The sequence below is a fragment of the Vanellus vanellus genome (genome assembly GCF_965231255.1).
Source record: "Vanellus vanellus genome assembly, contig: HAP1_SCAFFOLD_2157, whole genome shotgun sequence".
Taxonomy (NCBI): Eukaryota; Metazoa; Chordata; class Aves; order Charadriiformes; family Charadriidae; genus Vanellus; species Vanellus vanellus.
In genome coordinates this window covers 833-17,117 of record NW_028128376.1, presented here as the reverse complement: position 1 = coordinate 17,117, position 16,285 = coordinate 833, and the positions used below count along the sequence as shown (strand labels likewise).

Here is a 16,285-nt window from a genome sequence, read left to right as displayed (position 1 = left end):
GGTGCCCCCCCCCTCCCCCCCCCCCCCCCCCCCCGCAGCCAGCAGCTACGCGCTGTACGGGGAGCGCCTGGGGCTGCTGGGGGGGGCGGCGGGGGGGGGGCGGCGGGGGGGGGCGCGCAGCGCTTCATCGGGGCGGTGGAGACGATGCTGCGCACCACTCTGCCGCTGCTCTTCCTGCCCCCCCCCGTCCTGCGCCGCCTCCACCCCCCCCTCTGGAGGGACCACCTCAACGCCTGGGACACCATCTTCCAGCACGGTGAGGGCGGGGGGGGGGGGCGGCACGCGCACACCCCCCCAACACCCCCCCCCACCCCGAGGGGGATCCCCCCCCCCACCCCCTAAGGGAGCCTCCCCCACCAACGACCCCCCCCTCCCCTAAGGGACCCCCACCCCTAAGGGAACCCCCCCTTAAGGGATCCCCCCCACCCCCACGAAGGACCCCCCCCATGAGGAACCCCCCCTCGAGGGACCCCCCGACCCTAAGGGACCCCCACCCCTGCGGGAACCCCCTCTTAAGGGATCCCCCCCCCCCACGAAGGACCCCCCCCATGAGGGACCCCCCCACCAACGACCCCCCCACCCCTAAGGGACCCCCACCCCTGCGGGACCCCCCTCTTAAGGGATCCCCCCCACCCCCACGAAGGACCCCCCCCATGAGGAACCCCCCCTCGAGGGACCCCCCCACCCTAAGGGACCCCCACCCCTGCGGGAACCCCCTCTTAAGGGATCCCCCCCCCCCCACGAAGGACCCCCCCCCATGAGGAACCCCCCCACGAACGACCCCCCCACCCTAAGGGACCCCCACCCCTAAGGGAACCCCCCCTTAAGGGATCCCCCCCACCCCCACGAAGGACCCCCCCCATGAGGGATCCCCCCCGAGGGACCCCCCCACCCTAAGGGACCCCCCCCATGAGGGATCCCCCCACCAACGAAACCCCAACAACGACCCCCCCCCACCCCTAAGGGACCCCCACCCCTGCGGGAACCCCCCTCTTAAGGGATCCCCCCCCCCCCGAAGGACCCCCCCCATGAGGAACCCCCCCTCGAGGGACCTCCCCACCCCTAAGGGACCCCCCCACCCTGAGGGACCCCCCCCCCACGAAGGACACCCCCGAAGGACCCCCCCCCGAACGACCCCCCCCCACCCCTAAGGGACCCCCACCCCTGCGGGAACCCCCTCTTAAGGGATCCCCCCCCACGAAGGACCCCCCCATGAGGGACCGCCCCCGAGGGACCCCCCACCCCTAAAGGACCCCCCCCGTGGGACCCCCCCCCACGAGGGACCCCTAAGGGACCCCCTCCCCCGTGCCCCCCCCTCGAGACCCCCCCCCAAATGGCCCCCAAACCCGGGGGGTGCGGGAATGGGGGGGGGGGGGGGTGTCCTCCATTGTGTGCCCCCCCCGCGGGACCCCCCCCACAGTGGGTGATGGGATGGGGGGGGGTCCTATTGTGCCCCCCCCCGTGACCCCAACACAATTTGGGGGGGGGGTGTCCTACTGTGCCCCCCCCGCGTGACCCCAAACGTGATTTGGGGGGTCCTAATGTGCCCCCCCTGTGACCCCAAACACGATTTGAGGGGGGGGGTCTTAATGTGCCCCTCCCGTGACCCCAAACACGATTTTGAGGGGGGGTCCTACTGTGCCCCCCCGTGACCCCAACAATTTTGGGGGGGGGTCTTAATGTGCCCCCCCGTGACCCCAAACGCGATTTTATGGGGGGTCTTAATGTGCCCCCCCCCGCGTGACCCCAAACGCAATTTGGGGGGGGGGTCCTAATGTGCCCCCCCGGTGACCCCAAACACGGTTTGGGGGGGGGATGTCCTTAATGTGCCCCCCCCCCCCGTGACCCCAACACAACTTTGGGGGGGGTCTTAATGTGCCCCCCCGTGACCCCAACACAATTTTGGGGGGGGTCCTACGGTGCCCCCCCCGTGACCCCAAACACAATTTTGGGGGGGGGGTGTCCTACTGTGCCCCCCCCCGCGACCCCAAACACGATTTTATGGGGGGGGGGGGTGTCCTACTGTGCCCCCCCCCGCGACCCCAAACCCGGGGGGGTGTGTATGGGGGGGGGGGGGAGGGGGTGCCTTTGGGGGTCGTCCCCCCCCCCGCTGAGTGTGCCCCCCCCTCACCCCCCCGCAGCCGACGAGAGCATCCAGCGGCTGTACCGGGAGGTGGGGCGGGGGGGCGCGGGGGGCGCGGGGGGGTCCTGGCGGAGCTGCTGCTGCGGGGCCCCCTCCCCCTCGACGCCATCAAAGCCAACCTCACCGAGTTCACCGCCGGCGGCGTCGACACCGTGCGTGGGGGGGGCGGGGGGGGGCAGTGGGGGGTTCGGGGGGGAGGTCGGGGGGGCAGTGGGGGGGTCGGGGGGGTGCAGGGGGCGGGGGGGGAAGGTTGGGGGGGCAGTAGGGGAGGTCGGGGGGGCAGTGGGGGGGTCGGGGGGGTGCAGGGGGCGGGGGGGAAGGTTGGGGGGGCAGTAGGGGAGGTCGGGGGGCAGTGGGGGGGTCGGGGGGGTGCAGGGGGCGGGGGGGGAAGGTTGGGGGGGCAGTAGGGGAGGTCGGGGGGGCAGTGGGGGGGTCGGGGGGGTGCAGGGGGCGGGGGGGGAAGGTTGGGGGGGCAGTAGGGGAGGTCGGGGGGGCAGTGGGGGGGTCGGGGGGGTGCAGGGGGCGGGGGGGGAAGGTTGGGGGGGCAGTGGGGGAGGTCGGGGGGGCAGTGGGGGGGGTCGGGGGGGTGCAGGGAGCGGGGGGGGGAAGGTTGGGAGGGCAGTGGGGGGGGCGGGGGGCGGGGGTGGGGGGGTCGGGGGGGGCAGTGGGGGGTCGGGGGGGGAGGTCGGGGGGGCAGTGGGGGGGGTCGGGGGGTGTGGGGGGGGCGGGGGGGTGCAGGGGGCGGGGGGGGGAAGGTTGGGGGGGCAGTGGGGGGGATCGGGGGGTGTGGGGGGGCGGGGGGGGTTCGGGGGGGTGCAGGGGGCGGGGGGGGGAAGGTTGGGGGGGCAGGGGGCGGGGGGGGGAAGTCGGGGGGGCAGTGGGGGGGTTCCGGGGGGTGTGTGAGGGTCGGGGGGGTGTGGGGGGTCTGGGGTCGGGGAGCGGGGGCGGGTCGGGGGTCGGGGAGGAGGTTGGGGGGCAGTGCGGAGGGTCGGGGGGGCAGTGGGGGGGTTCGGGGAGGGGAGAGCGGGGGGGTGCAGGGGCGGGGGGGAGTGGGGGGGGCGGGGGGTGGGGGGGTTCGGGGGGAGTGTGGGGGGGTCGTTGGGGGGAGCGGGGGCGGGGCGGGGGCGGGGGGGGAGGTTGGGGGGCAGTGGGGGGGGAGTGGGGGGGGAGCGGGGGCAGGGCGGGGGGGTGCAGGGGGCGTGGGGGGGGAGGTGGGGGGGCAGTGGGGAGGGTCGGGGGGTGGGGGGGGTCTGTGGGGGGGGAGCGGGGGGGTGCAGGGGGCGGGGGGGGGAGGTTGGGGGGGCGGGGGGCTGTGGGGGGGGCGGGGGGGGTCAGTGGGGGGTCTCAGGAGGGGTCCGTAGGGGGTCCGAGGATGTGCCGGGGGCGTCAGTGGAGGGGTCCGCGGGGGGTCGGGGGGGCGTTCAGGGGGGGGTCTCAGGGGGAGTCAGTGGGGGGTCCCAGGAGGGGTCCGCGGGGGGTCGGAGGGGGTTCAGGGGGGTGTCAGTGGGGGATCTCGGGGGGGTCAGTGGGGGGGTCCGAGGAGGTGCCGGGGGGGTCAGTGGGGGGTCTCAGGAGGCGTCAGTGGGGGGGTCAGTGGGGGGTCTCAGGGGGGGTCAGTGGGGGGGTCCCAGGAGGGGTCCGCGGGGGGTCGGGGGGCGTTCAGGGGGGTGTCAGTGGGGGGATCTCGGGGGGGCCAGTGGGGGGTCCGCGGGGGGCTCAGTGGGGGCCCGGGGGGGTCGGCGTGTGCCGGGGGGGCGCTGAGGCCGCCCCCCCCCCCCAGACGGCGATGCCGCTGCTGTTCACACTGTTCGAGCTCGGGCGGAACCCCGCGGTGCAACGGGCGCTGCGGGCGGAGCTGCGGGCGGCAGAGGCGGGGGGGGGCCCGGGGGGGGCGCCCCCGCCGCTGCCCGACCTCCTGGGCGCGCTCCCGCTGCTGCGCGCCGCCATCAAGGAGACCCTGAGGTGGGGGGCACTGGGGGGGGAACTGGGGGGGACTGGGAGGGACTGGGAGGGACTGGGGAGCACTGGGAGGGACTGGAGTCTGGGGACTGGGAGGGGGCTGGAGGCACTGGGGGGGACTGGGAGGCTGGGGACTGGGGTTGAGCTGGGGGGCTGGGGATTGGGGGGTGAACTGGGGGGCACTGGGGGGGACTGGGAGGCTGGGGACTGGGGGGTGAACTGGGGAGCACTGGGGGGGACTGGGAGGGACTGGGGAGCACTGGGAGGGACTGGAGTCTGGGGACTGGGAGGGGGCTGGAGGCACTGGGGGGGACTGGGGGGCACTGGGGGGCACTGGGAGGCTGGGGACTGGGGTTCAGCTGGGGGGCTGGGGATTGGGGGGTGAACTGGGGAGCACTGGGGGGGACTGGGAGGGACTGGGGAGCACTGGGAGGGACTGGAGTCTGGGGACTGGGAGGGGGCTGGAGGCACTGGGGGGGACTGGGGGGCACTGGGGGGGACTGGGAGGCTGGGGACTGGGGGGTGAACTGGGGGGCTGGGGATTGGGGGGTGAACTGGGGAGCACTGGGAGGGACTGGAGTCTGGGGACTGGGGGGGCTGGAGGCACTGGGGGGCACTGGGGGAGACTGGGGAGCACTGGGAGGGACTGGAGTCTGGGGACTGGGAGGGGGCTGGAGGCACTGGAGAGCACTGGGGGGCACTGGGGGGCACTGGGAGGCTGGGGACTGGGGTTGAACTGGGGGGCTGGGGATTGGGGGGTGAACTGGGGGGCACTGGGGGGGGACTGGGGAGCACTGGGAGGGACTGGAGTCTGGGGACTGGGAGGGGGCTGGAGGCACTGGGGGGGACTGGGGGCACTGGGAGGCGCTGGGGGGGGGCAGAGGGGGGCTGGAGACTGGGGGGGCACTGGGGGGGCACCGGGAGATGGGGGGGGGGTGCCTGGGGGTTTGCCCCCCCCCGAGCGGTGCCGGAGGGGTTTGGGGGGGGCAGTGTGGGGGCGGGGGGGGGGGGATGGGGTGTGACCCCTCGGGCCCCCCCCCAACTCCCCCCGGGGCCCCCCCGGCGCCCCCCCGGCGCCCCCCCAGGCTGTACCCGGTGGGCATCACGGTGCAGCGGTACCCCACCACCGACGTGGTGCTCCACAACCACCGCGTACCCGCCGGGGTCAGCGCGGGGGGGGCGCGGGGGGGGGGGGGGCGAGGGGGGAGCGGGGGGGGGATATGGGGGGGATCGAGGGGGGGCGGGGTACCGCGGGGGGGGAGGGGGTGTGGGGGGATCCGGGGGGGGGGGCGGGGGGGGGAGGGGGGAGGGGGTGTGGGGGGGATCCGGGGGGGGGGCGCGGGGAGGGGATATGGGGGGGATCGTGGGGGGCGGGGGGGGGTACCGGGGGGGAGCGGGGAGGGGGGGGCGAGGGGGAGCGGGGGGAGGGATATGGGGGAATCGAGGGGGGGCGGGGTACCGCGGGGGGGAGGGGGGAGGGGGTGTGGGGGGATACGAAGGGGGGAGCGGGGGGGGATATGGGGGGGTCGTGGGGGGCGGGGGGGGGTACCGGGGGGGGAGCGGGAGGGGTTGTGGGGGGATCCGGGGGGGGATCGAGGGGGGCGGGGGGGGGGATATGGCGGGGGGAATATGGGGGGGATCAAGGGGGGCGGGGGGGAGCGGGGGGGGATATGGGGGGGGGATATGGGGGGGATCGAGGGGGGGGATACTGGGGGAAGAAGCGGGGGGGGGTTGGGGGGAATACGGGGGGGGCACCGAGGGCGAGCGGGGGGGGGGATATGGGGGGGGGGGATACTGGAGGGGGGCAGGGAGGACACTGGGGTCGCATAAGGGATTGCTGGGGGCGGGGGGGGGGGATACTGGGGGGGGGCACGGGGGGGACACTGGGGTCGCTTGGGGGGGATATGGGGGGTACCGGGGGGGGATACTGGGGGCAGGGGGGGCATACTGGGGGGGGGCACGGGGGGGATACTGGGGTCGCATGGGGGGGATATTGGGGGTACGGGCGGGGGATACTGGAGGGGGGGCGTGGGGGGATACTGGGGGGGGGGGCACGAGGGACACTGGGGTCGCATAAGGGGATGCTGGGGGGCAGGGGGGGCATACTGGGGGGGGCAGGGAGGACACTGGGGTCGCTTGGGCGGGATATGGGGGGTACTGGGGGGGGATACTGGAGGGGGGTGTGGTGGGACACTGGGGTCGCATGGGGGGGGGATGCTGGGGGCAGGGGGGGGATACTGGGGGGGGCAGGGGGGACACTGGGGTCGCATAAGGGGATGCTGGGGGCGGGGGGGGCATACTGGGGGGGGGCACAGGGGGATACTGGAGGGGGGCACGAGGGATACTGGGGTCGCATGGGGGGGACACTGGGGTCACATAAGGGGATGCTGGGGGCGGGGGGGGCATACTGGGGGGGGAAGCACAGGGGGATACTGGGGGGGGGCAGGGGGACACTGGGGTCGCATAAGGGGATGCTGGGGGGGGGGCACGAGGGATACTGAGGTCGCATAAGGGGATGCTGGGGGGCAGGGGGGGGCATACTGGGGGGGGGCACAGGGGGATACTGGGGTCGCATAAGGGGATGCTGGGGGCGGGGGGGGGGGATACTGGGGGGGGGCACAGGGGGTTACTGGGGGGGGGCAGGGGGACACTGGGGCCGCATAAGGGGGTGCTGGGGGCAGGGGGGGCATACTGGGGGGGGGCACGGGGGATACTGGGGGGGGGCAGGGGGGACACTGGGGTCGCATAAGGGGATGCTGGGGGGGGGGCACGAGGGATACTGGGGTCGCATGGGGGGGATACTGGGGTCACATAAGGGGATGCTGGGGGCAGGGGGGGGGATACTGGGGGGGGCACGGGGGATACTGGAGGGGGGCACGAGGGACACTGGGGTCGCATAAGGGGATGCTGGGGGCACGGGGGGAATACTGGGGGGGGAAGCACAGGGGGATACTGGGGTCGCATGGGGGGGATGCTGGGGGGCATGGGGGGGATACTGGGGGGGGGGCACGGGGGATACTGGGGGAGGACAGGGGGGACACTGGGGTCGCATAAGGGGGTGCTGGGGGCGGGGGGGGCATACTTGGGGGGGCACAGGGGGTTACTGGGGGGGGGCAGGGGGACACTGGGGCCGCAGAAGGGGGTGCTGGGGGCAGGGGGGGCATACTGGGGGGGGCACAGGGGTTTACTGGGGGGGGCAGGGGGACACTGGGGCCGCATAAGGGGATGCTGGGGGCGGGGGGGGCCATACTGGGGGGGGGCAGGGGGACACTGGGGCCGCAGAAGGGGGTGCTGGGGGCAGGGGGGGCATACTGGGGGGGGGCACGGGGGATACTGGGGGGGGCAGGGGGGACACTGGGGTCGCATAAGGGGATGCTGGGGGGGGGCACAAGGGATACTGGGGTCGCATGGGGGGGATACTGGGGTCACATAAGGAGATGCTGGGGGCAGGGGGGGCATACTGGGGAGGGCACAGGGGGTTACTGGGGGGGGCAGGGGGGACACTGGAGTTGCATAAGGGGGTGCTGGGGGCACGGGGGGGATACTGGGGGGGGGCACGGGGGATACTGGGGGGGGGCAGGGGGACACTGGGGCCGCAGAAGGGGGTGCTGGGGGCAGGGGGGGCATACTGGGGGGGGGCACGGGGGATACTGGGGGGGGCAGGGGGGACACTGGGGTCGCATAAGGGGATGCTGGGGGGGGGCACAAGGGATACTGGGGTCGCATGGGGGGGATACTGGGGTCACATAAGGAGATGCTGGGGGCAGGGGGGGCATACTGGGGAGGGCACAGGGGGTTACTGGGGGGGGCAGGGGGGACACTGGAGTTGCATAAGGGGGTGCTGGGGGCACGGGGGGGATACTGGGGGGGGGCACGGGGGATACTGGGGGGGGGCAGGGGGACACTGGGGCCGCAGAAGGGGGTGCTGGGGGCGGGGGGGGCATACTGGGGGAAGCACAGGGGGATACTGGGGCCGCATGAGGGGGTGCTGGGGGCGGGGGCCGGGGGCGCTGACCCCCCCGCAGACGCTGTGCCAGGTGGCGCTCTACGCCATGGGGCGCAGCCCGGAGGTGTTCCCCCACCCCGAGCGCTACGAGCCCTCCCGCTGGCTCGGCAGAGACGACACCGCCTTCCGGGCCCTGGCCTTCGGCTTCGGTGCCCGCCAGTGCATCGGCCGCCGCCTCGCCGAGGCCGAGATGATGCTCTTCCTCATCCACGTGAGTGGGGGCCCCCCCGGGTGACACACGCGACCCCCCCCCCACCCCCCCCCCGACACCACACCCCGGGGGCGCCTGGGAAGCCCTCTGCTTGGGTTGGCCCGACAGCATGGCTTGGCGTCACCCAACCATGTCTTGGCTTGGCCCAACCGTCTCTTGGCTTGACCCAACCATGTCTTGGCTTCACCCAATGTCTTGGCTTCACCCAACCACATCTTGGCATCACCCAACCCTGTCTTGGCTTCACCCAACCATGTCTTGGCGTCACCCAACCCTGTCTTGACCCAATGTCTTGGCTTGACCCAACCATGTCTTGGCTTCACCCAACCACATCTTGGCTTGAGCCAACCATGGCTTGGCTTGAGCCAATATTTTGGCTTGTTCCAACCATGTCTTGGCTTGACCCAATGTCTTGGCTTGACCCAACCATGTCTTGGCTTGAGCCAATATTTTGGCTTCACTCAACCATGTCTTGGCTTGGCCCAACCATGTCTTGGCTTGGCCCAACCATGTCTTGGCTTGACCCAATCTCTTGGCTTGACCCAACCATGTCTTGGCTTGACCCAATGTCTTGGCTTGACCCAACCATGTCTTGGCTTGACCCAATGTCTTGGCTTCACCCAACCACATCTTGGCTTCACCCAACCATGTCTTGGCTTGACCCAATCTCTTGGCTTGACCCAACCATGTCTTGGCTTGAGCCAATATCTTGGCTTCACTCAACCATGTCTTGGCTTGACCCAACCACATCTTGGCTTGGCCCAACCATGTCTTGGCTTGACCCAATGGCTTGGCTTCACCCAACCACATCTTGGCTTCACCCAACCACATCTTGGCTTGAGCCAATACCTTGGCTTGTTCCAACCATGTCTTGGCTTGACCCAATGTCTTGGCTTGACCCAACCATGTCTTGGCTTGGCCCAACCATGTCTTGGCTTGACCCAATATTTTGGCTTCACTCAACCATGTCTTGGCTTGGCCCAACCATGTCTTGGCTTCACCCAACCATGTCTTGGCTTGACCCAATCTCTTGGCTTGGCCCAACCATGTCTTGGCTTGACCCAATGTCTTGGCTTGACCCAACCATGTCTTGGCTTGACCCAATGTCTTGGCTTCACCCAACCACATCTTGGCTTCACCCAACCATGTCTTGGCTTGACCCAATCTCTTGGCTTGACCCAACCATGTCTTGGCTTGAGCCAATATCTTGGCTTCACTCAACCATGTCTTGGCTTGACCCAACCACATCTTGGCTTGGCCCAACCATGTCTTGGCTTGACCCAATGGCTTGGCTTCACCCAACCCTGTCTTGGCTTGGCCCAACCATGTCTTGGCGTCACCCAACCATGGCTTGGCTTGACCCAATGTCTTTGCTTGACCCAACCATGTCTTCACTTGACCCAACCATGTCTTGGCTTCACCCAACCACATCTTGGCTTGAGCCAATACCTTGGCTTGTTCCAACCATGTCTTGGCTTGACCCAATGTCTTGGCTTGACCCAACCATGTCTTGGCTTGGCCCAACCATGTCTTGGCTTGACCCAATATTTTGGCTTCACTCAACCATGTCTTGGCTTGGCCCAACCATGTCTTGGCTTCACCCAACCATGTCTTGGCTTCACCCAATCTCTTGGCTTGGCCCAACCATGTCTTGGCTTGACCCAATGTCTTGGCTTGTTCCAACCATGGCTTGGCTTGACCCAATGGCTTGGCTTGACCCGATGGCTTGGCTTGACCCAACCATGTCTTGGCTTGACCTACTATCTTGACTTGAGCCAACAATGTCTGTCTTGACCCAACGATATCTTGGCTTGACCCAATCTCTTGTCTTGACTCAACAACATCTTGGCTTCACCCAACCATGTCTTGGCTTGAGCCAATACCTTGGCTTCACTCAACCATGTCTTGGCTTGGCCCAACCATGTCTTGGCTTCACCCAACCATGTCTTGGCTTGAGCCAATGTCTTTGCTTCACCCAACCATGTCTTGGCTTGCCCCAACCGTGTCTTGGCTTGGCCCAACCATGTCTTGGCTTGCCCCAATGCCTTGGCTTGGCCCAACCATGTCTTGGCTTGGCCCAACCGTCTCTTGGCTTGACCCAACCATGTCTTGGCTTCACCCAATGTCTTGGCTTCACCCAACCACATCTTGGCATCACCCAACCCTGTCTTGGCTTCACCCAACCATGTCTTGGCGTCACCCAACCCTGTCTTGACCCAATGTCTTGGCTTGACCCAACCATGTCTTGGCTTCACCCAACCACATCTTGGCTTGAGCCAATACCTTGGCTTGTTCCAACCATGTCTTGGCTTGACCCGATGTCTTGGCTTGGCCCAACCATGTCTTGGCTTGTTCCAACCATGTCTTGGCTTGACCCAATCTCTTGGCTTGACCCCACCATGTCTTGGCTTGACCCAATCTCTTGGCTTGACCCAATCTCTTGGCTTGACCCAACCATGTCTTGGCTTGTTCCAACCATGTCTTGGCTTGACCCAATGTCTTGGCTTGACCCCACCATGTCTTGGCTTGACCCAATCTCTTGGCTTGACCCAACCATGTCTTGGCTTGACCTACTATCTTGACTTGAGCCAACAATGTCTGTCTTGACCCAACGATATCTTGGCTTGACCCAATCTCTTGTCTTGACTCAACAACATCTTGGCTTCACCCAACCATGTCTTGGCTTGAGCCAATACCTTGGCTTCACTCAACCATGTCTTGGCTTGGCCCAACCATGTCTTGGCTTCACCCAACCATGTCTTGGCTTGAGCCAATGTCTTTGCTTCACCCAACCATGTCTTGGCTTGCCCCAACCGTGTCTTGGCTTGGCCCAACCATGTCTTGGCTTGCCCCAATGCCTTGGCTTGGCCCAACCATGTCTTGGCTTGGCCCAACCGTCTCTTGGCTTGACCCAACCATGTCTTGGCTTCACCCAATGTCTTGGCTTCACCCAACCACATCTTGGCATCACCCAACCCTGTCTTGGCTTCACCCAACCATGTCTTGGCGTCACCCAACCCTGTCTTGACCCAATGTCTTGGCTTGACCCAACCATGTCTTGGCTTCACCCAACCACATCTTGGCTTGAGCCAATACCTTGGCTTGTTCCAACCATGTCTTGGCTTGACCCGATGTCTTGGCTTGGCCCAACCATGTCTTGGCTTGTTCCAACCATGTCTTGGCTTGACCCAATCTCTTGGCTTGACCCCACCATGTCTTGGCTTGACCCAATCTCTTGGCTTGACCCAATCTCTTGGCTTGACCCAACCATGTCTTGGCTTGTTCCAACCATGTCTTGGCTTGACCCAATGTCTTGGCTTGACCCCACCATGTCTTGGCTTGACCCAATCTCTTGGCTTGACCCAACCATGTCTTGGCTTGACCTACTATCTTGGCTTGAGCCAACAATGTCTGTCTTGACCCAACAATATCTTGTCTTGACCTCATGTCTTGCCTTGACCCAATGATGTCTTGCCTTGACCCAATCTCTTGTCTTGACTCAACCACATCTTGGCTTGACCCAACCATGTCTTGGCTTGACCCAATGACTTGGCTTGACCCAATGACTTGGCTTCACCCAACCACATCTTGGCTTCACTCAACCATGTCTTGGCTTGGCCCAACCATGTCTTGGCTTCACCCAACAACCCCTTGGCTTGACCCGGTGTCTTGGTTCCCCCCAGGTCTTGCGCAACTTCACCATCGAGGCGGTGTCCACCGAGGACATCCGCACCGTCTTCCGCTTCATCCTCATGCCCGAGAAGTCGCCTCTGCTCACCTTCCGCATCCTCGAGTGAGCCGGGGGCGGTCCCCGGGGGGGGGGGGGGGTGGGGTGGGGGTCTCAACCCCGCTGCCGCCTCCCCAGGGTCCCCCCCGCGCGGGGGGGACACGGTGGGAAGAGCCGTGGAGAAGGGGCGGTGGGGCAGAACCTCGTGATCCTCGAAGCGCGGGGGATGGACGGCGTGCAAATCACATGCAAATGAGCCGCCCCAGAGGCTGATGGGAGCAGAGCAGGCGGGGGACCCCCAATAAAGTCCGTTTGCAGGCACAGCGCTGGCTTCATCCGGGGGAGGGGGGACGGACGGACGACCGCGGTGGGATGGGACAGGAGCCAGACCCCCACCCGGGACACCCCCAAAATTGGGGGGGAGGGGACAGGACTGCACAGAGACGCCATGAAAAGAGCCTTTATTGAACGCCGCCCCCGTGGCCGGGGACCATGGGGAGGGGGGGGGTGAGGGGGGGGTCCCGGTGACACCGGCACCGGGAAGGTCTAGAAGAGGCGGAGCAGGAACTCGGGTCCCCAGTCGAGCGCGGTGTGGGTGACGGCCAACGCCACCGCCCCCAGCGCGGCCGACAGCCCCCAGACAGCCGCCTTCAGCAGCGGGTCGCGACCGGCAACGGGGAGGGGGAGGGCGGCATCGCCCCCCGCCCCGCTCTGCTCCCGGCGCTGCCGGCGCAGGACGGCGTCGGGGCGTTGGCGGGAGGCGGCGCGTTGGAAGGCGCCGAAGGACCGGATGGCGATGCTGCGGTGGGGGGACAAGGAGGACGCTCGGGATGCGCCTATGGGGTCCCACCAGCGTTTTGGGGGGTGGGTCGCGTCCCCCACCCCACCCCGCCCCATCCCACCCCACCTCACCTCGTGCGGTGCTGCCGGGTCAGGCGGGCGTGGGGGTGGCGCTGGAAGAGGTCCTGCGCCCGCAGCACCAAACGCTCGTAGGGCAAATCCCGCGGCATGCGGGAGAGGAGCTGGTGGACGCTGGGCATGTCGCAAGGGGCGGCCAGCACCTCCTCCTCCCGGTGCAGGACCACCTGGAGATGGCACCCACCACCTTTAGGGACCCCCTGGCCGGTGGTACGGGGTAAGCGGGGTTGGGGGGGGGAGGTGGGGGTGGTGGCCCGGGGGCCACCTACCGCGGCGGCGAAGTAGACGGGCATGAGGGGGTGGGAGGCGAGGAAGAAGTCGTAGAGGCGAAGGAGGTGGTGGAAGTCGGTGAGGACGTGGCCGTACCAAGTGATGAGCCAACTCAAGGCGAAGACGGTGCCCACCTCGGCCCTGCCGGCGCCCGGGGGGTGAGGGGGATGTGGGGGACACACACACACGCACACACACACACACACGCGCACACCCCGCGTGTCCCCCCCCTCCGACCCGCGCCGTACCGCTGCAGGAAGTCGTGGAGCCGCGGGCTCTCGCGCTGCAGCAGCGGCATGAGGTAGTTGAGGATGTGTTTGGTGCTGTCCATCGTGGGGTCCATGAAGTCCCTTCGGGGGGGACGGACGGACACGGGGACAGGGGTGACACACACACACACACCCACACACCCCCCAAGGTGGTGGGACCCCCACCCCGTCACGGCACCCCAGGAAGGGCGGTGGGAGCCCCTCCCTCCATGGCACCCCGTACTCGGTGGTGGGACCCCCATGTAGCACCCCAGGAAGGGCGGTGGGACCCCCACCCCCCCATGGCACCCCGAAAAGAGTGGTGGGACCCCCCCCATGTAGCACCCCAAAAAGGGTGGTGGGACCCCCACCCCCCCATGGCACCCCAGGGGATATCAGAGGTGGGTGGGGGGTCCCAGGGGGGTCCCAGAGGTGGGTGGGGGGTCCCAGGGGTGGGGTGGGGGTGTCCTGGGGGGGTCCCAGGGGATATCAGAGGGGGGGGGGGGTCCCGGGGGGGGCCCAGTGGTGGGTGGGGGGTCCCAGGGGATATCAGAGGTGGGTGGGGGGTCCCGGGGGGGGTCCCAGAGGTGGGTGAGGGGTCTCAGGGGTGGGGTGGGGGTGTCCTGGGGGGGTCCCAGGGGATATCAGAGGTGGGGGGGGGGTCCCAGGGGTGGGGTGGGGGTGCCCGGGGGGGTCCCAGAGGTGGGTGAGGGGTCTCAGGGGTGGGGTGGGGGTGTCCTGGGGGGGTCCCAGGGGATATCAGAGGTGGGGGGGGGGTCCCAGGGGTGGGGTGGGGGTGCCCGGGGGGGGTCCCAGGGGATATCAGAGGCGGGTGGGGGGTCCCGGGGGGTGTCCCAGAGATGGGTGGGGGGTCCCAGGGGTGGGGTGGGGTGGTCCTGGGGGGTCCCAGGGGATATCAGAGGCGGGTGGGGGGTCCCGGGGGGGTCCCAGAGATGGGTGGGGGGTCCCAGGGGATATCAGAGGTGGGTGGGGGGTCCCGGGGGGGTCCCAGAGGTGGGTGAGGAGTCTCAGGGGTGGGGTGGGGGTGCCCGGGGGGGTTATTAGGGGATATCAGAGGTGGGTGGGGGGTCCCAGGGGTGGGGTGGGGGTGCCCGGGGGGAGTCCCAGGGGATATCAGATGTGGGGGGTCCTGGGGGGGTCCCAGAGGTGGGTGAGGGGTCCCAGGGGTGGGGGTGGGGGGTGTCCTGGGGGGTCCCAGGGGATACCAGAGGCGGGTGGGGGGTCCCGGGGGGGTCCCAGAGGTGGGTGGGGGGTCCCAGGGGTGGGGTGGGGGTGCCCGGAGGGGGTCCCAGGGGATATCAGAGGCAGGTGGGGGGTCCTGGGGGGTCCCAGAGGTGGGTGAGGGGTCCCAGGGGTGGGGGTGGGGGGTCCTGGGGGGGTCCCAGGGGATACCAGAGGCGGGTGGGGGGTCCCGGGGGGGTCCCAGAGGCGGGTGGGGGGTCCCCAGGGGATATCAGAGGCGGGGGGGGGGGTCCCAGGGGTGGGGTGGGGGTGTCCTGGGGGGTCCCAGGGGTGGGGTGGGGGTGCCCGGGGGGGGGTGCCGGGGGGGTACCGGAGGTGGTGGGTGCAGAGCTGCTGCAGGGGGGGGGCGGCGCGGCGCTGGCCCAGCACCAGCAGCAGTGTGAGCGCCACGTCGTGGAAGCCCTGGTAGTAGTGGAGGGGGGGGTGGGCGCGCAGCACGTGCAGGATGAGCCCCCCAGTTGCTCCTGCAGCACCCGCCGCTGCTCCGCCGGCATGCCTGGGGGGGGGGAGGGGGGGGCACCGTGGGAATGGGGTACACACACACACACACACACACACACACACACACACGCACCGCCGGGGGCTGCGGGACACCCCCCCAGCAGCCCACCCCCCGGCTGGGGGTGTCGTCCCCCCCAACATGGGATAGACCCCCCCATGGCATAGACCCCCCCCATGGCACAGACCCCCCATGGCACAGACCCCCCCAACCCCATGGCATAGACCCCCCATGGCATAGACCCCCCCCATGGCATAGACTCCCCCCATGGCATAGACCCCCCCATGAATAGACCCCCCCCCATGGCACAGACCCCCCCATGGCACAGACCCCCCCTCATAGCATAGACCCCCCCCATGGCACAGACCCCCCATAACACAGACCCCCCCATGGCACAGACCCCCCCAACCCCATGGCATAGACCCCCCCATGGCATAGACCCCCCCCCATGGCACAGACCCCCCCTCATAGCATAGACCCCCCCCCATGGCACAGACCGCCCCATGGCATCACCCCCCCCCATAGGATAGACCCCCCCATGGCACAGACCCCCCCATGGCACAGACCCCCCCCCATGGCATAGACCCCCCTCCCCCATGGCATACACCCCCCCATAGGATAGACCCCCCATGGCATAGACAGCCCCAACCCATGGGATAGACCCCCCCATGGCACAGCCCCCCATGGCACAGCCCCCCCATGGCACAGACCCCCCAACCCATGGCATAGACCCCCCCATGGCACAGACCCCCCTCATAGCATAGACACCCCCCCCATGGCACAGACCCCCCCATGGCATACACCCCCCATAGGATAGACCCCCCCATGGCATAGACTCCCCCCCATGGCATAGACTCCCCCCCATGGCATAGACCCCCCCCATGGCACAGACCCCCCCCAAGGCACAGACCCCCCTCATAGCATAGACCCCCCCCCATGGCACAGACTGCCCCATGGCATACACCCCCCCATAGGATAGACCCCCCCATGGCATAGACAGCCCCAACCCATGGGATAGACCCCCCCATGGCACAGCCCCCC

The 16,285-nt window shown here is 69.0% G+C and overlaps 2 protein-coding genes across 2 annotated transcripts; one reads left to right on the top strand and one right to left on the bottom strand.

The window, feature by feature from the left end:
* Positions 1-120: 120 nt before the first annotated feature.
* Positions 121-12,116, top strand: LOC309684504 (cytochrome P450 11B, mitochondrial-like; the record flags this gene model as incomplete). The annotated part of the gene is made up of 7 exons (XM_082500403.1): positions 121-256; positions 2,142-2,173; positions 2,218-2,295; positions 3,924-4,105; positions 5,188-5,266; positions 8,128-8,319; positions 12,003-12,116. Coding segments are annotated over 7 exons (813 nt in total), but the record flags the coding sequence as incomplete, so codon positions are not given.
* Positions 12,117-12,499: 383 nt separating this feature from the next.
* LOC309684503 (TBC1 domain family member 20-like) lies at positions 12,500-15,242 on the bottom strand (the record flags this gene model as incomplete). Its single annotated transcript, XM_082500402.1, is given in 6 exon segments — positions 12,500-12,845; positions 12,959-13,131; positions 13,234-13,375; positions 13,483-13,584; positions 15,056-15,200; positions 15,203-15,242. Coding segments are annotated over 6 exon segments (855 nt in total), but the record flags the coding sequence as incomplete, so codon positions are not given.
* Between the last annotated feature and the right edge of the window lie 1,043 nt (positions 15,243-16,285).